The 22,928-nt window shown below is 40.0% G+C and overlaps 1 protein-coding gene across 1 annotated transcript in view; it reads right to left on the bottom strand.

Moving 5' to 3' along the window:
- The window catches only part of zcchc14 (zinc finger, CCHC domain containing 14), a 128,389-nt gene extending 106,434 nt beyond the window's left edge, over positions 1–21,955 (bottom strand). Inside the window, exons 1-2 of the mRNA XM_048605976.1 lie at positions 20,819–21,955; positions 4,856–4,967 (exon numbers count right to left, since the gene is read on the bottom strand). Of these exons, the coding sequence (XP_048461933.1) occupies positions 4,856–4,967; positions 20,819–21,391 (685 nt within the window). The 5' untranslated portion in view covers positions 21,392–21,955. The remainder of the gene's footprint in view (positions 1–4,855; positions 4,968–20,818) is intronic.
- Between the last annotated feature and the right edge of the window lie 973 nt (positions 21,956–22,928).

The raw sequence follows: 22,928 nt of genomic DNA, 5'->3' as shown, positions 1-22,928 counted from the left end.
AACAACATTTGTTATGCAGGAAGAAGAATTATCGTGAGAATCTGGAAGATCATTATTGTTGCTTTCCTTGGAATGAGGTTTACTTCCATGGTGAATACTTTGATTTTTTTTGTGAACGGGAAGGGATAAGAATCGGTTGATTGTGAGCGACGCATATTACATGTTTGACCAAATGTCAAGGTAATGGTCGCGTGTGGACAAGAAATGTGGTTTTTTTGTGTAGCCATGGCCTGTTTCTAGGCATTTCCAACCCTACTTTCCAATCCTTGCCCTAGTGCGCAAGAGAACAGAATTATCCGTTACATGTGTGCACAAAATTAATCCTTGGGGACTCACGTGAGTTAAGGAAAAATTTGCTAAGGGTCCAAAATTGCATGCACTTATGAGGCCGGTAGACTGGATCAGGGTGGAATATAAATCTGGGATCATCCCAAAGGTCAGAGAGGTTGAAGAAAATTTAGCTGTGCATCCAGCAACAGGACCATCTCTCATGCTTTATAGGGACGACCTGCCTACTACTACCAACCTATTACCACAATGACTCTTGGAACAACCTCAGAGCCACGATGTAGTGAATCTCAGAGAGATACAGGGGGAGTAGGATTAGTTCTGGAAGAAACTGAGGAGATAGTTACTCTAATACAAGGATATAGACATGCACAGGTACTGTTTAACCAGACAGATACACAGGAGCCATCCTGGTGTGATAACACAATCTGGCAGCTCTTTGACCACCTACTCCAGAGACAACTTAGTCATAGTGAATTCACATCGGAAAGAGAAAAAAAAAGAAGAGAGGGTTGATAAAGTTAGTACGAGCAGGCTATGCATCAAGTTAGCAACCATTAACACCCTTGACGTAGCAGAATTGGAGGCTCAGCCAATTTCCCTCCAGGAAAAGAGGAGGGTAATAGTAGTTCAGGAATATCGGGATCAAGAAAAGACAGATAAGGATAGGACAGCAAGCGACACAGGTGACCCTGAGCACCATCAAGATATTAAGACCCCTTCAGAATGTTATTAATGAGATTACAGACAGAATGGCTTATGATACAATGCACAATAATAAAGCAGCATTTTGTTCAACATATACCAGCTGACTTCTGTCTATGTGAGCACAAATAGCTTGCAATTAGATGCACAAAGAGTACCATACTGGCTGTTGGATGAGTAACTGACGACATGGGAGGGGGAGAAGACTCCCCTTTGTCACCTCAGAAGTCTCATTCTCACCAACCAGGTCTTCAGCACCTGTGATGATAGTAAAGGTCTGCTTTACAATAGTGCAGTGCTTCATGTACCCAAACATAGGGACAATCTGACATACTGCCTAATGCAAGTTCATAATGTAGGTAAATACCATGAAGGAACGTGCAATCCACGCTATAGTTCTAGAGGGATCCAAAAAGGGGGGCAGTGGATTTGTCCCAATGCCATCAAGGGGGAAACCACTGGGCATGTCCCAAAGAAATGATCAAAGAACAACTAACTCAGTGTGAATTTGCCTCTTATGAGAACTGTTCATTGTCCATTCTACCAGTGAATAACCAAACTTTTCTTAAGTATGCCTCCATAGGAAACACCTGCTGTCGCCACAGCAGCCTCAGGATACCAAAAAGGAAGGACATGGTGTAACCTAGTTGAACAGAATGTGGTAATCAGCAATATCTCTTCTGACTTAACAATTAGCCACAAAGTTTTGTCGAAGCCAGAACCCAATGAGAAACTGCACACAAATCTATCCATCCACCCAAATAATAGATGGTGATTTACACCAATTCATAGCTACAGAACTTCCACCTATTCCACACTTCACTGCAGACTGGGTGAAGATCATTTTTGAAGCAAAGGAAGTTATCCTTTGATGGGCTACGCACGAGAAGGAGATTAAAACTCACGCAGAAGAGGCAATTAAGAGACTTGCAGGCTCCAAGTTTCTGCTGTAAAATTTGGAATCGGGGCCTGAACACTCAGGTCCATTGAATCAGAATTGTCTCTCATGTGACTGTTGTATTACAATTTGTTATACTTGTTGTAATAGTAAAGTTAAGAAATGGAAGGAACTAACAACAGGGCTTGGTCTCAAATACCAAAAGATAGCTCATATGGAAGAGGGTTTGTAATGACTTGTTATAGGGTAGGAATAATGTAAATATAGCTAGTCGGTAGTACTCCTTACAATTAGTTCATTTGTCATTTCTATTGATATTATGTGTATCTTACAAGATGTGAATGGCATATAACAATGTATTTGCAATGGATTGAGACTGATTTGCAACTTTGTTTATGACTATGGTTTTGATAAGTACAATGATCTAAATCATATTTCAGATAACACAACTAAAGTAATGCTTTGTAGAGAATACAATAATGTAAAGAGGTAACATTCACCACTGTCTGGACGGACACTGGAGGATGTAGCAAACCCAATAGAGATGATCCTCAGATAAATCTTTGGATCAAAAAGGGGGAGATGTTGGATAAGGCTGAAGATAACAGGAACTGACAGGAACTGAGATGCTTATGGGCTGTTATGTGAATGGAATTACATTGAGGCAGTCAGATCTGCTAAGAGTTAAAACTGTAGGAAATCAGGAACTGTTTGCTCTACCAGATAAGGCACACATTTGGACAAAACATTTGGAATTGCTCACATGCACGGATAAGTCCAAATGAGACATGCATTTGGCCAAACATTCAGGGTTGGTCATGTACACGCATAATTCCGAATAAGGCACACACTTGGCACAGAGATTTGTGTATAAAGAGCCTTAAGAAATCAATTCGTTCAGCAACGCTTCAAAGATTAATGTTGGGCAAGGAGTACCCTCCGTCAGGAGGTGTGGTGAAGACGTCGAGCGGAGTTTCAGCCTGGTCAGCTGTGAACTCTCCTGGGTAAAACCATTTGGGTTTAGTTACAGAAATCAAGGTAGTGAAAGACAGTGATTGAGATATCTCTAGTAGTTAGAGGTGTGTGTTATTCGTTTAAGTATTTAATTAATGAATTGTGGTTTTATAGAGTCTCGGTGTCTCTTTAGTATCTTCTATGTATGTATTGTTGTCTCGCAGGAAGTGCAGAAGTAAGTGATCAAACAAGACAGTGAAGGAAGTTTCCAGTGCAGTCTAAGTACACCTCACTCACGGAAAGGTTGCATCAGTATGTTTAAAATGATTGAGCTACCATCATTGTTAATAGCTAAACCAACTGTTTACCAACTCAAACTTAGAGCCTACAGATATGACACCACAGAGGAAGTTATTGTACCAGAGATATGCAAGGTGGAGATGACAGTGGCATGTTTGGAGTTGGCAGGAAAATAATCAGGGAAAAATAAATTATTTATAGTGCCTTTCAGTGATAAAGTCCATGGGAGCAAAGGTGTGACCGAGGTTGAAGAGATGGCTTGTTTGATTCTAGTTTCACCAGATTCTTTTTCTTATATCCAACACAAAGCAAGTTCCAACAGGCAAGTCTAGGTCTTAATCAGCTGAAACGAAAGCTGCACGAATGCAAACTAATCAAATGTTAAATCAATCAGTTTAATGCCTCTAAATTTATACATTGGATTTACAATATTAAGTAAGCCCAGCTCACTTCAAAAGACAATTTAATATTAATCACTCCAAACATATCCATAATAGATTAAACTTCTGAATAAACAGGTTCATACAATAGGTCGTGCACAGGGGCATTAGCAAGCAGGTCAGTTCCAGCTGTGTTGAACTAATTCACAAAAGGGTTAAGCAGAGGAAAAATTTCAAGTCACTCTGAATGGTTGCCTTTGTAGCACTTTCAAGTAAATAAAAAAATCGATGTGCTTTGGAAGAGAATAGCTGTCTGCTCCCAACAGTTAGTGTTTCTCAAAATTGCATGATCATCTTACTTATGGTGTTTTGCCTGACTGGTTTTATTCAAATGCATTTCATACAATGTCAAAAGAATAGGAAAATAAACATACAATATAAAGTTACAAAATTAAATTTCAGTGTTATGCTTAAAACTATTTCAAAACTAAAAAACCTACATAACACAGATAGGAACAATAAACAATTGACAAAATTATTCATTACAGGTATAGGGCAAGCTGATGGGACAATGGGGAGTCAGCGGAGAAGGAAAAGATAATTGTAGAGAGAGAAAGACAAGTTGCAATTGTTGAGGATAACAAGGATTTGAACCAGAGATACAGGAAAAATAATATAAAACTTTTCCAGTTTGCCACAAACAATGGAAGTGTGACATTGCAAGGATAGAAAGCATTGCGACACACTCCCAGAACGAGTTCTGTATATATTGGAAAAGAACATATACACAGTCATCGTGTCTTTTATAGTACCAAGCTTCTAATGGACTTTGTCCTGATGCTTCTTTCTCCTCACAATCTATTTTCTCAGTGGTATGAATGACAGCTTTTCTTTGAATAGGAGACTGCATAAATGACAAAAAAAATCTTGTCTCTCTTAGGGGTTCTAAATGGAGTGGATTCCCAACACCTAACATTAAACATCACATTCATAGAACTATACAGTCATACAGTACAGAAGAGGCCCTACATTTGATAAATTATAGTAACTAATTCCATTAAAACCGAACTTCTTTCATTCTTTTATTCTGTTACTTGTTTTGGGATAAATTGTTTTAACTGTGCAATTTGCAACATACTTTAAAGAAATTAATCAAACTAGAGAAAACCAAAAATTGGAAACACTATACATTTGTAAGCATTGTTATGCAAACATAAGAAGCATTTGTTCTGCACCCTATAATTTGTAGATTATAATCATTATAAAACCTCCGAGTGCATTAAGTGACAGATCCAAAACCCAGGTAAAATTTCAGCAAGTTACAACTTACTTCTTGAATGCTTGCCTGAAGGCCGTTTTTGGGAGGATTCATCACAGGAATGCGCTGATGTCTGTAATGCATTCTCCAAACAGTGTATGCCACTTTCCACTTTGTGCATTACCTTTTTAAAAATAAACATTGTTTCCTTAATAGTTGAAGAACATTTCATGATCTCGCAGGTAATAATGAAAGTCTTCGACAAATATGAATCACTCATAATTAATTTAGATTTCAAGTTTCCTCAAGCCTTTGGCACGAGATCATCAAACGTAATAAAAATTTCAAGTTACATCTACTGCATCAAAAGTTGAGCATTTAGGATCTCCATCATTAGTTTACCGCATAAAAACAGTGCCAAGTTTAGTTCTAACTTATAGATAAGATATTCGGAGGTTCAATTCATTAAGTCTATGCTGAGTTCATTGGCTTTACTAGGGAAGCAGTTAGAGAACCAGAATTGCCTTGAGCACCTTGCATGGGTTAAAAAAAGCCAACTGCCTACATTCCAAATGATTATCCAAGAATCTTTACCAATGTTCAAACATTGAGTGAAATATGGCCAAGCTGGGCTTCATGATCAAATAACATAGCAAAACTCACTCTCACAGATCATAAAGAATTATCACAATAACAGACAGCTAACATTACTCTTCAAAACTTACCATCATCAACAGCTATCACCACACTGAAGAAGGGAGGTGATACAGCATTTAATTTAATTTGATTTACAATGAATTATTACTGTTTTCAGATACTGGGAAAATTAATAGGATGAAACTCCAGTCCTTGGCTGGCAGATAAAGATGCAAGAATATAATGACAAGGAAAGATCCCTGTGCTCTTCACCCCGATTCTATTGTTACAATCCCCACGGACTGTTCACTTTAAACAATATTTGAATTCTTAGGAACTAACTCAAAGGATCACACAATATTTCACATTTAATATGTTCACAGTAACACATCAACATCAACATCAAGTAAACATTAATTAGTAAGCAAATAATACTCCAAACAATGGAAAAGGTATCTCCCCAACTTAACTTTCTAGCACAACAAATAACCCATCAGCACATTTGTACGTTGAACTGTGTTCTGTGCAGAACTGTAATCTATACAGAATGCAATCCAAAAATTACACCAAGCTTCCAAGAGGCTTGCTTGTCCTCAATTGGTCATAACATCCCATTGTCCATCAAATACCATTTCCGTTTATCTATTGAGAATCCCCAAATTGACTTCTAGCAGCAAGGCCGACTCGTGCCAGGACAAATTTTCCACAGGAGGGAACATAGGAACAAGAGTAGGCTATTCAGTCACTCGGGCCTATCCCACCATTCAATGAGATCATGGCTGATCTGTGGCCTAACTCCATATACCTGCCTTTGACCCATATCCCTTGATACTTTTTCTTAATAAAAAAATCTCTCAGATGATCCAACACCCACTGATATTTGTAGAAGAGTGTTCCAAACAAGCACCAGCCTGTGTCTGTAGAAATCCTTCCTAACATTTCTCAAGTGGTCTCGTCCTAAAATTTCAGTCAATGTCCCCTAGTTCTAGAAGCCTCATCCAACAGAAATAGTTTATCTATCCTGTCTTTTCCTGTTAATTTCCTGAAGATTTTGATCAGACCATTCCTTAACCTTCTAAATTCGAGGAAACAGGCCTAATTTATAGAATATCTCCACATAACTTAACCCCCAAAGTCCAGCGATCATTCTCACAAATCTACATTGTCCTCCCCCCGCCAAGGCCAATATGTCCTTCCTAAGATGCGGTGCCCAGAACGGCTCTCAATACTCCAAGTCAGGTCTAATGAGAGTTTTGTATAACTGCAGCAGAACTCTGCGCCCTTGTACTTCAGTCCTCTAGATATAAAAGGCCAGCTTTCCATTAGCTTCCATTATTATTTTCTGCAGTTGTTCCCGACATTTTGAAGATCTACGCCCCTGAACCCCAAAGTTTCTTTGGACATCCACTGTATATAATTTCATTCCATCTAGAAAGTAGTACCATGATCTATCCTGTTCCAGTTGAAAATGGATTTAAGAGTCCTTAAATCTTTTACCGACCCTTCAGGGAAAACGCTCCTACCCTCACTTTTGTTAACAGAGATCATTTCCCCTTTCCCCCAACCCCACCCCATGGCATTTCAAAGCAGTCTGTCTCTGAGTCAGTAAATTTGAAAACCTGCAAATCTACCTACAGCAATGGCAGTAGGCCTTTCCTTTGTGCAAAAGTTGCCATTTGGATTTCAAAAGAATTTTTTCCCCAGTCTCCAAGACAAGTGGCTTATGGCCTGGTAGAACTCATAGGAGAGATTACATACTCAATTTTATCTTGAAAGAGCTGGTTTAAAACACACCACTCATAATATAACAATCATAACAGTAGTCATAACAATATCTTTCATTGTTTTAAGCACAAAGCTAGATTCTTGCATTGAAGTTGATCTGATTCACCTTTTCAAGCTATACCAGAGTCAATACTTCTTACTAAACTTGTCCACTAAACACACTGAAGACACCAGGGCAAAACGTTGAGACATAATTCAATGATTTACTTTCAGAAAGTTCTTTGAGAAATAAAACTAGCATACTGATAACAGTAGAAGAAATATTAAACTTTATCTTTTTTCACCCCATTCTTCAAATTATCAATTCTACAATTCAGAACAACATTGTGAGAAAATAAAATGCTTCTGTAATCAATTGCCATGAAAGCCCACCTCATAAAAGAAAGATAAGAACATAAGAACTGGGAGCAGGAATTGGTTATTTAGCCCCTCGAGCCTGCTCCACCATTTATTAGATCATAGTTTATTTCATCTCGGCTTCAATTCCATTTTCCTGCCTGCTCCCCATAACCTTTTGGGGCTCAAGGAGCCTTGAAATGCCTACTGCAGCTCCTAGTTCTTAGGTTCTTATCTCAATTTGAGATTAGCTATAGTGGCAATTGATTACAAAAGCATTTTATTTTCTCAAATTGTAGAACTGACCAAATTTGAAGAATGGAGAAGGAAAAGTTACACTTTAAAACTTCTTCCACTGTTGTCAGCATGCTAATTTAACTATTTAAAAATCTGTGTTTCTTCTCCTTAAAATTTTCTCACTATCCCAGCATCCACCACAGTCTGGGGTAGTGTAATTCCACAGATTCAAGAGAAGCAATTCCTTTGTTTTTAAACGTTTTGTGTTTTAAATCTGCTACTCCTTATCCTAAAACTATAACCTCTCATTCTGGATTGCCCTATATAAGGAAGCATCCTTCCTACAATACTTTATCAATTCCCTTTAACGTCTTCTCATTGAAACAAATAGGATTGTTATGGGATTTGATAGGTTAACTTCTAAGAGGACAATTCCCCCTCATGGGAGAGTCCAGGTCCAGAAGGGTGCCATTTTAATTCTGAAATATGGAGGCATTTCATCTCTCAGAGGGTTAAGACTCTTTAGATCTCCTGTTGTGGAGGGCAGAATCCTACCTTTAAAACATAAATGTTTACAGAAATGTGAGAATCAACCAAAAATGTACATTGAGTAATGGTGTGACTGAAGAGAGATGACAGGAAGTTAGGTTGAAAAGATAAGTTTTAAAAAGAGATTCAAAACATTGGTGTAAATTAGTTAAAATGGGGTCAGTTAAGGAGTTGAGAGAGAAGCTCCATGGGATTGTCCCAAGGAATCTGCAGGTTTTGCTACATACAATTTCACAAAAAGGAAGGAGCATTTATGCAAAAAACCAGAAGGCCAAAAGCCAGCTAAGTAGCAGGCAAAAACATGAAAGGACTTGAAGCTGAGGATGCAAACCTCAAATTTACTTTAATGGGGAACAGACAGGAAGTCAGCAAACAGCACAAGATGAAGGCTTGTAAAAGAGCAGCTAATTCTGGACTAGTTGAAAGTTAAGGAGAATGGAAGGCTAGCAAGGATGTTGAAGAAATCAAGCATTGAAGTAACAAGAGCAACAAGGATTTCATTAAAGCATTGGGTTTAAACCTCTAGTTGGGATCACATCAATACTTTGCACAAACTGATTCAGCCTCAGCTTGCAGCCAAGAAGGGCAATAAAGTCATTAAGAAGAAAGCAATGTTTAGTTAGGCAGTAAATGATGACTTGAATTTATCTTGTATTCAGTTGGAGAATGTCAAGAGCCCGAGAAAGCATTGATAAATAGATTTAAGTACACTTGTATGTATGGCAACTCACTGAGGTCTCAGTGAATCTCAGCAATACCATTCATCATGTAACCAAGGGAAATGGAGGCAGCCAACAACAGATCATTGAAGAAACATGGGTGACTTTCTTATAATGCAATTGTTTATCTTGGGAAATTAAGAATGGAATTCCACACAACAGCAATCTATTGGGTCAGGCAACAGAGGCGAACAAGAACGTGGCTGACAGTTTGAAACAGCATGGACACCTAAAGAAGAACAACAATGAATGCTAAATTGTGGTCGCATTCAGAAGGTATTCCTTTGCAACACTAGTCAGGGCGGTAATGCAGCTGCAAGGTTATCTAATGAATCCAGCGTGTTCAGCAAGGATTGAAAAGCAACAGATTCGAGGGCCTTAGATGAGAAATAAAATTTAGAGATGGTGAGACAAATGTGAGAACAGATGAGTTTCTTAAGGAAGGGGTCAAGGATAGTCATTTTGAAAGGTTTAGTAGCCTGAGGAAAGGAAGCTAATGACAATGTCAATGAGCATGGCACAAAAAAGTTAATTGACTGTCAGGTTTTAGCTGTAGATAAAGATCAAGGGAAAATAAATCTCCAGGAAAAGGTGAGCTTTGACAGAAAAAGATGGAATAAAAATTGCAGCATTCTGAAATAGAGGGGAAAGGAAGACTGGGGTTGGTCAACAGCATAGAAGAGGGGAGAAAAGGTAGGGGTGCTCTAAACAACAATGGTTTAAATACCAAAGACAAATATTAAAGATTCATGGATTTATTTGTCTTTGGAAATGAAAGTTCTGGGCATAAAAATATTCTTTTTGTCTAAGACTGGATTACTGGGTTGAAAATATTGAATCATACTCAACTAAAATCAACTGTCCAAAGAACCTTCTTTTGAATAACTAAATGGGAGAATGGGGATAGCAAAGACTATCAAGTCCTCAGATGACAGGACTAGTAACTGTAGTATGGGTTACAGCCAGGCACGGACCAGTTTACGATATTTCAGTGAAACATGTCCTTCTGCCTGGGGCAGAGTTTTGGTTACACACATACAGAGCTTCTTTTCAGTAATAAAAGAATTGAATGTTTTGATGTTCCTTCCAGAACATTTAAGTGAATTCTGGAAACATTTGGTAGCTGGCCAGGAGGTTTAACTGATCCCTGGGCACCTGTCAAAATGTTGTTTTTCAAATTCCAGGCAGTGGCAAATCATGACTATCGAGGAGTTTTACATCTATTCTCTACAGAGAAATACTGGACCTCAACTCTAGATTTACACTGCAAATTAGTACCTTCAAAAAGTATAAATTTATTTGCAATAAACTTATTGCAAGAACTTCCTTAATGAGATCACCAAAAAGAAAATCCTGATTGTCAATAGTTGTCAGTTAAAAGTTACAAACTTCGCAACTTTCAGTATATAATTGCAAACCTGATAGATTTATTTCAAAAAGCCCCAATGTGGTCAGTTTCTCAAAAATTCCTCATTTACCTATCTTTTAGAACTAGATTGACAGAAAGTGTGTGTCAGGTTGCTGTGCTTCAGAAGAATTACTATTTATTACAAATAAATAGATTCTAATTGCAGGTAAACATCATGAACCGTCAACATACAACTAGTTAAAACTCTAATCCCCTTATAAACTTTCCTCTACACATACATACAGGCAGACAGACACAAAGAAGGGGTGTCCAGGCCAAAACTACTTAGGTATTTTACTTACGTTGGGGAACAAGTAAAGATAGTTCCCAATCAACCTGTACAGAGATATGATGACACACCTGTGGATCAAATGGAACTTGAACCCAGGCCTTCTGGCTCATTGATACAGGTACTATAAGAGCCACAACAGCCCTGGGTAACAAGTGAAAGATAGAACAATTCATTCAACTCTGGTGTGCTGAATATAAATCGCTTCTTTACTCAGAAGGCAAGCACTCTTGTGGTGCATTGATAGTGTACCTATCCCTGAGCCAGGGAACGCATTTTCAAGACTCACCTGCTCTAGAGGCATCTAGCAACATTTCTGCACAGATTATTTGGAAAATATATACTTGCAAAGCCAAGAGGTCTTAGGCACATAGCAGTGTTTCTACCTTTGAACAGCTACTCTGTTATCTGTTATTACAAAACTAAAATTAGTTTTCTAACAAAAAACAAAGATATGCTGAAACAGAAAAATGGAACAAAACCAGAAATAGTTGGAGAAACTCAGCAGGTTTGACAGGTTCTGTGAAGGAAAAGCACAGTCCACATTTCAGGTCCAGTAACTCTTCTTCAGATCAGTTCTGAAGAAGGGTCACTGGACCTGAAAGTGGACTCTGCTTTCTCTCCACAGATGCTGCTAGACCTGCTGAGTTTCTCCAGCTATTTCTGGTTTTGTTTAAAACTAATTTTAACTGTCCCTGCTTGCTAGGTGCTAATTCCTAAAGAACTATTTTTATAACAAATTGATTCAAATAATCATTCCACACCCACACCCGTTTCAAAACCCAAATTAAAATAATTGGAAAATAGGATTTATGACAATTGGATTTTTCAGATTTACAAAAAAGAAGTTTGATAATAGAGATTCTCTATCAACTATCAAGAACATTATTTTTTATTCTTTAAAAGCTCAAATTATTTAACTATTGGGTCATCCTAAAATTTAGAAAATGCCAATGATAGAAAATCTAATAATTACACAATTTTGCCTAATATACTGGAGTACTAATATAACAGTCATTTGATAAACAAACTTTCCTGGAAAACCATGTAGAAGATAATATTTTAAAATTTCAATAGAATATTGACTATATCACTTAAAACTAGTTAACTACGTGCTGGATATAAAGTTTTCTAGATTTAACTTCAAACAAAAAAGTGTGTTGAAAATTGTCATTCTTATAGCGACATCCTGTAGAATAATATATTTTGCACCGTGCAGAACTTAAAACTGAAAACCCTACTGCACTTCAGAATGACAAGAGCATTCTCAGCAGGAGTAAGTATTGCTCTCTAATTGCCCTGGACAACATGATGGGAAGCTGTAATCCTTAGGATGTAGGATCATAAACGTTGCTGGTAGGAAGTTCCAGGATTGTGACCTAGCAGTAGTGTTGGTGAGTGGCTTGGAGGAGAACATGCAGATGGTGCTATCTCCATACATCTGCTGTCTTTGTCCTTCGGAGTACTAAAGATCTACTAAAGGTTTGAAAAGTGCTATCAGAGGAGCCATGGTAAATTGTTGCAGTGCATCTTAAAGATGACACACACTGCTGCTGCAATGCTATCAAATAAAAATGTGAATGGAATCAGAAAAGGAGACGATAGGACTAGTAAACAAAAGGCGGGTGGCACAGTGGCTCAGTGGTTGGCACTGCTGCCTCACAGTGCCAGAGACCTGGGTTCGATTACATCCTGGGCGACAGCCTGTGTGGAGTTTGCACATTGTCCCTGTGTCTGCATGGGTTTCCTCTAGGTGCTCTGGCTTCTTCCCACAGTCCAAAGATGAAGGGTCTAGGCCCGAAACGTCAGCCTTTCTGCTCCTATGATGCTGCTTGGCCTGCTGTGTTCATCCAGCCCTGCACCTTGTTGTCTCGGATTCTCCAGCATCTGCAGTTCCTACTATCTCTGATCCAAAGATGTACAGATTAGGTGGATTGGCCATGATAAATTGCCCATAGTGTCCAGGATGTGCAGATTAGGTGGGTTAGCCATATGGAATGTGGGATTATGAGGATGGGGTGGGTCAGGGTGGGATGCGCTTCAAGGTGTTGGTGTGGACTTTGTGGACCAAATGGCCTGTTTCCACACTGTGGGGATTCTATGATTGGTTCAAGAACACTATGAATTTGTACTATATGGCAGAGATGCAGCTGATTGCAAGCATTGCATAGATAGCGTGGTCCTTAGATAACTAATTGGAGTGAAGTCATGAGCACTTGGGGAAGGCCAACATGTCAATGCTGGCCTGCAGCCAATGCTTTGATAAACAGTGGAGGAAAGGTGTGGCGGGGAGAGAAGGTCCAACTAAAATGTCAAGTGATCAATAGGCGACGATTAAACCCAAATTAAATGGAAAGTGGAGTGGAGAAAGATTCAGTTCAGGCATTCAAGAGAGCTTAAAAGGAAAGGGCACATGAACAGCACCAAGTCATGCTGCTGCTCTGAAGAGCCAGTACATGCTTAATAGGCAGAATGGTCTCCTGCATCATAATGATTTGGTAATTCTGCACACAATGTCTGCGACCTCTACAAAGCTAACCTTTGGAGAAAAATGTATTGTATTTGCCATCTGTGCCTCGGAGCTACACAGGGTCTCTTTGTCTGTTCCTTGGTTTGGCCATTCATCAGGAGGTGAATGCTGAGTGGTGGGGAAATCAGGAAAGATTTTGGTCATGGTGTGGAGCTATCCAATCATTTAGCTTTTCTTCATGGGACTTTGCACTTGGCTGGTTGGTTCAGGAATGGGCTTGTCTGAACACCTGCCAATTCCCTTCAAATAGTTCACACCGAGATGTGTGGGACATGCCATGCACTGTGAGAAAGAGGTGGTGTTTCCTAACTGGCCATCATTTTGTAGTATGGGGGAGGGACCTGATGTCATTTTCTCAGCTCAGAGAGGGCCATTCATATGACATGTTGACTGCAAAGGAAGAAGGGGTAGTGCATGGGCAGACTGCACCTGGTCAAATGCTTTGTCTGTCATGCTGTCAGTGTGACTATCAAGACGGCCTCAGACAGGGCTGTTGTGAACTAAGACAATGGTCTCCCAGCTATAGGAAAGATGTTGTTAAAATTGAAAGGGTTCAGAAAAGATTTACAAGGGTGTTGCTGGGACTGGAAGGTTTGAGCTGTAGGGAGTGGCTGAACAGGATGGGGCTATTTTCCCTGGAGTGTTGGAGGCTGAGGGGTGATCTGACAGAGGTTTATAAAATCATGAGGGGCATGAATAGGGTGAATAGCTCAGGTCTTTTTCCCAGGGTAATCAAGTCCAAAACTAGAGGGCATGTATTTAAGGTGAGAGGAGGAAGATATAAAAAGGACCTGAGGGGCAACTTTTTCACGCAGAGGGTGTTGGATGTATGGAATGAGCTGCTAGAGGAAGTGGTGGAGGCTGGTACAATTACAACATTTAAAAGGCATCTCGATGGCTACATGAATAGGAAGGGTTTAGAGGGATATGGGTCAAATGCTGGCAAATGGGACTAGATTAATTTAGGATGTCTGATCAGCATGGACGAGTCAGACCAAAGGGTTTGTTTCCATGCCGTACAACTCTATGACTCCAAGAGTTACACTCATAGATTATAATGAATGCTATAAAACAGGAGTGGTGAAGATGCAGTTTACTTAATCTTTGGTCCTAGGTGAGTAAAGGTATGGCTGCTATAATGAAAGACAAGAGTCCAGAATCTGAAAAATGCAGAGATCTTGAATGTTAACTGATTGAAGGTGGTCAGAGATAAGAGGCAAAGCAATGGAGACATGAAAAATTTAACAGCTGGACATGGATGGATTAAAGCAAACAGAGTTCTGATAGCACAGGGAATAACAGATGAACAGGATGTGGGTTGAATAAGATTGCAGGCAGCAGAATTTTGGATGAGTTCAAATTCACGGAGGACAGAAAATAGGCAGTCAGGCAGGAGACCACCGAATTAGTGGAGTCTGGAAGTAACAAAAGGTATACATGAACTTTTCAGTAGCAAATAGGTCAAGGATGTGGTATAGATAAGCGCTACTATGGGACTATTAGAGGCTGGTATCATAGGGATATGGGGTTGCAAGGTCAGTTCATGGTCAAATAGGACACCAGTGACCAGGAGCAGGATTGTATTGATCACTAAGGAAGAGAGTATGTGACTCGGGGCCAAAGACAATGGCTTTGTCTTTCCAATGTTCAATCAGATGAAATTTCAGCTTAACTGAAACTCAGGCAAGCAGTTACACAAAAGTAGTAGCAAGGTTGAGGTAGGCAGGTATTACCAGTGTGTAAATGTACTTGTTCAGATTCCAAAGAGGTCTTGGATTCCTTCATCACTAGGAAAGACCATTAATCAGGTATCTTTGCCATTTTCCATACTTGCCCTTGTCAATCTTGCCAAATTTCCTCGAACAGTATTAGTTTTGCTTGACTCGACTTATTGACTTTTTGTTTATTTTTTATCTCCTTTATGACCTCTCCTAGTTCAGCCTGTCAAAGAGATCCATTTAAAGTTCACCTCAATCCTGCTCCCATTAAACAGGTAACCACTTAAGTTCCCTTCCTGACTCTCAAGTTAATGTAGAAACATTGAAACAGAAGCTGCAATAGGTTTTTCAGCCTTCTCAGCATGCTGTGCAATTCAATATCCAACTCAGCACCCTGCTCCAACTTCCTCCCCATACCCTCTGATCCCTTTAGCCTCAAGATTTCAAGACTGGGGGCATACTTTTAAGGTGAGAGGATAAAATTTTTTTAAAAAGACATGGTTTTTTTTTGTTTACAGAGTGTGTATGGAATGAACTTCCAGAGGAAGTGCTGGGTGCAGATACAGTTACAATGTTTAAAAGATATTTGGATCAGTAAAGGAATAAGAAATGTTTGAAGGGATATGGGCCAACCGGAGGCAGGTGGGACTAGTTTAGTTTGGAATTATGGTCGGCTTGCACTGGTTTGACCAATCAGTCTATTTCCACGCTGTATGACTCTATGAGTCTATAACTATATCTAACTCCTCTTGAAAACATTCAATGCTTTGGGCTCAACGGCTTTCTGCAGCAGAAAACTTAACAAGCTCATCACTCAATGTCTCCTCATCTCAGTCATAAATGGCCTACTCCATATCCTTATACTGTGACCCTTGGTTCTAGACTCCACCGTCATCAAGGAACATTCTTCCTGTGTTTACCCTGTCTAGTTGTGTTGTAACTTTATAATTTTCTGAGATCCCTCTTTATTCTTCTAAACTCCAGTGAATATAGCCCTAACCAATCCAGTCTCACTCTGTTCTTCAGAACTCCCATCCCAGGAATCAGTGTGGTAAACCTTCATTCCACTCACTCCATAGACAAAACATCTTTTCTTAAATAAAGAGATCAAAACTGCATACAATACTCTAGGTGTGATCTCACCCAAGCCCTGTACGATTAGAGCAAGACATCCCCACATCTTTACTTGAATTGCCTTGCTATGAGGGTCAATACATCATTTGCCTTCATCACTGCCTGCTGTATTTCAGCAAGTGATGTACAAGGACACCCAAATTTCATTGTACCACTACTTTCTCAATCTATCACCATTCAGATAATAATCTGCTTTCCTATTGTTGCTACCAAAATGGATAACCTCACATTTATCCATATTATACATCATCTGTTATGCACTTGCCCACTCATTCAATTTGTCCAAATCACACTGAAACATCTCTGCATCCCTCTCACAGTTCATCCTCCCACACATCTTTGTGTTGTCTGCTAACTTGGAGATATTACAAAAGCAAAAAATTGCTGGAAAAACTTAGCAATTCTGCCAACCTCTGTTGAGGGAAAACAAAATTAATGATTCGGGTCCAGTGACATTTCTTCAGAGCAGATTTCAGGCTATCACAGTTCTTTGTTTTTTTTTGGAGATACTACATTTAGTTCCATCATCTAAACCATTAATAGATATTGTGAATAGATGGGGTCCAAGAACCTATCCCTGCAGTATCCCCTAGTCAGCATCTGCCACTCAGAAGACCTATGCGTTTCTATTCATTGTTTTTGTCTGCTAACTAGATTTATATCCATGTCAGTACACTACCCCCAATTCTATGAGCTTTAATTTTATATGCTAAGCTTATGAAGAACATTATTGAAAGATTTTTGAATGTCCAAGTAACCACTGGCTCCCTCTTATCAACTCTACTAATTATATCCTCAAAAGATTCCAGTAGATCTCTCAAGCATTGTTAATGGTTCTATCTTCCCCATCAGCTATTTCCTCAAAAAAAACCCATGATACCTCTGTCCTTGCAAACTACAGCTCCATCGTCAATCTATCTTTCTGAAAAGTCTTTAAACGTGTCTGTGCTTTCCAAATACACATCTATATTTTCAAGAAATCCATGCTTGAATCCTTCCAATCAATTTCCTGTCCTTCACAGTGCCAAATTGGCTTGAATCAGAGACACAAGTGACATTCTATGTAATTATGACAAATATAAAATTGCCCCACTTCATCTGTCTTGACCTGTCTGCAGGCTTTGACACAGTTGACAATACAATCCTGCTCCAATATCTCTCCACTTTGTTTGCTTGAGCAAGACTGCCATTGCCTGCTTCCTTCTTTACCTATAACCACAGCCACCTATAATGATTTCCTGCTCCTGCACCAGTATCTCCAGTGTGCCCAAGGATCTATCCTACCACCCATTTATTTTTCATTTACATGTTGACCCTCAGAAACACCATCAAAAAAAGTGTGCCAGTTTCTCATGTCCACTGACAATTTATATTTCTTATCAAGAGCATGAAATTTATATCCAGTGTCCAGTCCATCATTTATCTGATTGTGACAGACAACTATGAGCAAATTAGTTGCTGGTGGTTGTTAACATTTATGTTAATGATTTCGGTTCAAACATAAGAGGTGGGCAAAAAGGTTTGCAAATTCATGCACATATTGGCCATTTATTTGGCAGCAAGGAAGAAAACTTCACACTGAAGGAAGGTGATCTGATCAATTGAGCAGAAGAGTGGAAAGTAAAATTCAATCCGGAGAAACATAAGTAACGCATTTTGAAAAATGCAACCAGGCAAAATAATACACAATAACTGGGAGACTATTGAGTAGTGTGGAGGGGACAGAGTGACATTGGAGAGTATGCCTACAGATTTTCAAGGAAAGATTAATAAAAATGGCATGCTTTTCTTTATTCACACAGGCTAAAAATACAAGAGCAAGCAAGTTAAAGAATAGTATACAATACTAGTTGGTCAACAGCATGAGTATTTTGTACAGTTTTGATCACTACCATATTGCAGGAATGGCGTGGTTGCACTACGGACAGTACAGAAGAGATTTATGAAAATATTAAATAAAAACTGAAAGAACTACGGACGCTGTAAATCAGGAACAAAAACAGAAGTTGCTGGAAAAGCTCAGCAGGTCTGGCAGCATCTGCGAAGGAAAATCAGAGTTAACATTTCGGGTCTGAGGAAGGGTCATCAGATGTGAAATGTTAACTCCGATTTTTCTTCACAGATGCTGCCAGACCTGCTGAGCTTTTACAGCAACTTCTGCTTTTGTTCGTTGTTTATGAAAACATTGTTAGGCCTGGAAAATTGTAGCTATGAAGTTGGATCAGATTTGCAGTTGTTATTCTTGGAACAAGGTGGTTGATCAGTGACTTAATTGAGATGTATAAAATTAGCAGGACAAAATAGAGTAAATTGAAACAATCTATTAACCTTGGCAGAGGGATCAAAATCAAAGAGCATGAATTTAATAAATAAACTGCTAGAAGAGTTAGAGAGGAAATTAATAAAAATTTGTCACCCGAGGGTGGTAGGGACCAGGAACACTGCAAAGATGATACAGTAGAAACTATCATGTGCAACAAGTATTTAGATGTCTACAAAAGAGGCATCATGTCTACATTATCTTCATGACTATGGATTTAGTGCAGGTAGGTGGGCATGCACTGGGTAGTACTTTTTCAGCCAGAATGTGGTTAATCTGTGGAACTCATTTCAGCACAGGGCTATGGAGGACAAGTCATTGAGTGTATTTAGATAGATTCTTGATTACTACAGGGATCAAGGGTTACAGTGAGAAGGCAGGAGAATGGGGTTGAGAAACATATCAGCCATGATAGAATGATGGAGCAGACTCGATGGGCCAAATAGCATCCTCCTGCATCTATTCTGTATGGATTGAACAAAACATATTTCAAAAATACTTAATTGGCTGTAAAGCACTTTGGAACATACCATGGTCATGAATGATGCTGCACAAATGCAAGTCATTCTTTCCTTTCACGTACTGTTCACCCCTGTGCTCACTGACCGTGTGCACTGTCTTCCAACAAATCACCAAATACTGCAAGATCTGAACAATATTCAGGCTTAGGTTGATAGATGGCAGGTAAAATTCATGCCACACATATACCGGGCAATGACCATGTCCAATAAAAGATAATCTAACCACCACCCATTGACATTCAATAACATTCCCATTACTGAATACTCCTCTATCAACATCCTGGGGGGGTCACCATTGATCAGAAACTGAACTAGCTATATAAATGCAGCGGTTAGAAGAGCAGGTCAGAAGTTAGGAATACCACAGCGTGTAACTTACCTCCCAATTCTCCAAAGCTGATTCACCATCTACATGTCACAAGTCATGAATGTGATGGAATATTCCCCACTTGTCTGGTTGAGTATAGCTCTAACAATCATCATCATACAGAATAGCCTGCTTGATTGGCACTATATCCACAAATAAAGGGAATCAAGGGTTACGGGTAAAGGGCAGGAAAGAGGACATTAGGAATTTTGGATCAGGCTCAAGGGGTTGAATGGCCTACTCCTGTTCTGTTTTGTTATGGTTTTATCCACTCTCTCCATTACCAATTCTCAGTAGTAGCAACGTCTACCATCTACATATACACTGCAGAAATTCAATGATCCTTAGATACCACCTTCTAAACCCACAAACACTTATTTAGAAGGAAGAGAGCAGTGGGAATGTGAGAATACCACCACCTGCAAGTTCTCCTCTAAACAACCCACTGTCCTGACTTGAAAATGTAACACTATTCCTTCAATGTTGGGACAAAATCCTGAATTCGTTCCCTAATTGCCTATAACACATGGACTGCAGCAGATCAATTAGGCAGCTCACCTTCTAAAGGGCAACTAGGGGTGGACAATAAATACTGGCTCAGCCAGCAACACATGTCCCACAAGTGAATAACCAAAAAAAAGTAGAGCTTTTATTTAAAAAATTTTAACTTTGTTTTCAAATCCCACCCCAATCTCTGCACTCTTCACCAGCTGCAGAATGTCTTTTAGATCTGGTCTGAGTATCCCAAATTTTAACTGTTTCACAACTGGTGACTGTTCCTTTAGCTGACAAAGCCATACGCTTTGGCATTTCCTCCTCTAAACCCTTCACCTCTCCATCCCTCTCTTTTCCCAAGGGTTTGATCTGCTGCCTATATGGTACAGTATCAAATTTTGCTTGATAACACACCTGTGAAGCCTCTTGCAGTATTTTACTACATTAGAGTCATTATATAAATAGATGTTGTTGAAGTTCTGTCTTTGGAAAGGAGATCACCAAGGAGAAGAATGTAGATTAAAAACAATTAAAGTGTCAAGATAAATCCTGGAGATAATCCAGAGGTAATAGTGCACCGTTTAAATGCAAAACCTTTTAAGGCGTGTTGACAATAAGAAGTTTTAAAGAGTCATCTCAAGTTATTTTAAAATCATTTTAGTATAAGTACAACAATTTCTAATGGTAGACCGAAATTGCAAACTACATTCTCAGAAAAAAAGTCCAAAATGAATTTCATTTACAAATCGACAGATAGCCAATTTTAACCTACAAGGAAAATCTACTTTGTTTTCCCTGAAAATAGTGATTGAAATTCATGATCAGAAATTATTGTATCAAGTCCGTGGCCACGCAAGTAACTGAGCCCATGAAGAAAATAATTAAAGATCTGTGGACGTAAACGCTCAAAAACATTTACAGACTTTTAGGAATTTAATTTCTTCACAAGACTATCATCTATCGGTGAGAATACTTTATGTCTATTTCCCACCTTGCATTCAGCCGAACTAGTGTCCCAATTGGCTGTAGTTGTAACTGGTGTAGCCGTGACGGGAACCGTCCTTGTGTTAGAAGTACTATCGATAATCCTCTGGATCTCTAGCAACTCCCGCCTCAGAACCTGTTTCTGGTGGAAGGTAAAGGAAGGGTGGTTGGAAGCCATGGTAAACAGGAGCAGGAATTCGTCGCCAGTCCTGTCGTGAAGCTGAAGGCCATAGTTGTTGATGATGGAATCGATGTGGGTAAGGGTGCGGTACAGGACCCCGGACGCCTCCCTGTTGTCGGAACACAGCAAGGCCAAAGAGACGATCAGTTTGCTACGGACCACTTCGTCGGTCATGTTCGTCAAGCTGGCCAGGTCAGCCACGTTGTTCGCTTTGATCTCCGAGTCCCTGAGAGAATGATAGTCTTTCTTGGCCAAGTCCTCTAGGCAGGAGCCCAAAAAGCGAAGCTCCAAGGGGATGCAGAGATCGAGTAGCCCGCAAATGAAATCCACTCTCTGAGAGGAATTCAACTCACCGAACCAACGGTAAACCTCATCCCTCTGCAGCTGCTTGTGCATCATCTTCACCCACACAATCTCTGGGTTGACCGAGAACCCCCTCACTAATAGATCAGGTTAAAATATCAGCGCAACTTTCAGCTTCACCGCATTGTGGCTTCTTCGGCGTTCTCCCGCTTGTCAAGCAAGAATTTCCATTTTGATTCTGCAGAAGGTGGGGTGGGGGGGGGGGTGAAGACAGAGAGTGTGGAAAAAATGTACTTTTCCCTCGGTTGGGGGCAGGGTGGTTGGAGACAAACAGCTGTCTTAAACGATTGGATTCGTGCCGTGTAAGAACGCCGTCGGCTTTTTTCTTTTTCAGTCCATGGTTTTTCCACCGTCGCCTTCCTTCTCTCCCAGGTCTGTTCGCTGAAATGAATCGCTGGCGACCCCGTGTGTGACGCGCACTGTTTCTGACAGCGTTTTGTTGTCTCTTGTGTTTGACTCCAAGCGGCCGCGCGCACTGGCTGTTAACGCGCCGGCCCCACGCACGCGGACTGGCTGTCAAAAGCGCCGGCCCTGCGCACGCGCACTGCCGGCGCCGTGCCCGTCTTCCAACCTCCGGCCTCCCTGCGCGAGCCAATTAAATCAGCCCCTCTGCAAGAAGCGGCCTCCGATTGGCCAGCTAGACCGTCAATCTTCGAGACGTCGAAGCGGCTTGCCCCACCCTTTCCCATTAACAAAGAAAATCCGAACAAAAACAGAAGTTGCTGGAAAAGCACAGTCGGTCTGGCAGCGTCTGTGAAGAAAAACAAAATCAGGAGTTAATGTTTCGGGTCTGGTGACCCTTCCTCGTAACTCAAAATTCGAATGTCATTCGACAGTCCGCGTGCCCGTTTCTCATCCATCATTTACTCAATTTAAAAAAGATACACATTTTATGTTGACTTTCACTTTCAATTCCTCCGAAAGGATTTCGCTTTCTGACAAACGCGACGGCTCGAGTCCCGCCTTCGGCTTTCCCAATGGGACCGGTCTTCACAATCTGGTCACTCCAATGGCTGAATGTCGCTGTCAGTTCATGGCCTGGCAAACAGGTCGGGCCTCCTGAGATCATATTTGCCAGGCCCGAGTTGCTGAAGTTTGCGGGGTCGGCTTACACCCAGGGAACCTTCGTTCTATATTACGTAATGCAGTGCAAAAATAGAGGATAACTCATTTGAGAATGTCGAGCCTTTCACAAATGCATGAAATATAATTCCACAAAACTAGTAGAAAGGAAAGTGAACTAGGCTTTGTTGGTCAATTAAATTTTTACATCTTTTATGCGATGGCGTGAGGTATAATCTTGTGCTGATGGTGGCATGCATTTTTTCTTACACATTTGGACCATCTATCCGATTTCGAGACAGAGGAAATATTTTAGCAAATATATTTTGGATGGTACTATATGCTAATAAATATACAAAATATTGTAAATACTCAGCAAGTCTGGCAGCATCATTGATAAGAAACAGTTAATTTTTCAGGTCTGTGACCTGGTATACATCTGGTATTCATGACTAGTGGCTGTATGGTTCAACCAAAAAACCGTCAGCGGCTCCTTTACTTCCTAGCCCTA

This window comes from Rhincodon typus, chromosome 15, assembly GCF_021869965.1.
Source record: "Rhincodon typus isolate 14 chromosome 15, sRhiTyp1.1, whole genome shotgun sequence".
NCBI classification, from domain to species: domain Eukaryota; kingdom Metazoa; phylum Chordata; class Chondrichthyes; order Orectolobiformes; family Rhincodontidae; genus Rhincodon; species Rhincodon typus.
The sequence above is the reverse complement of the archived record's forward strand: the minus strand, read 5'-3'. Positions and strand labels throughout refer to the sequence as shown.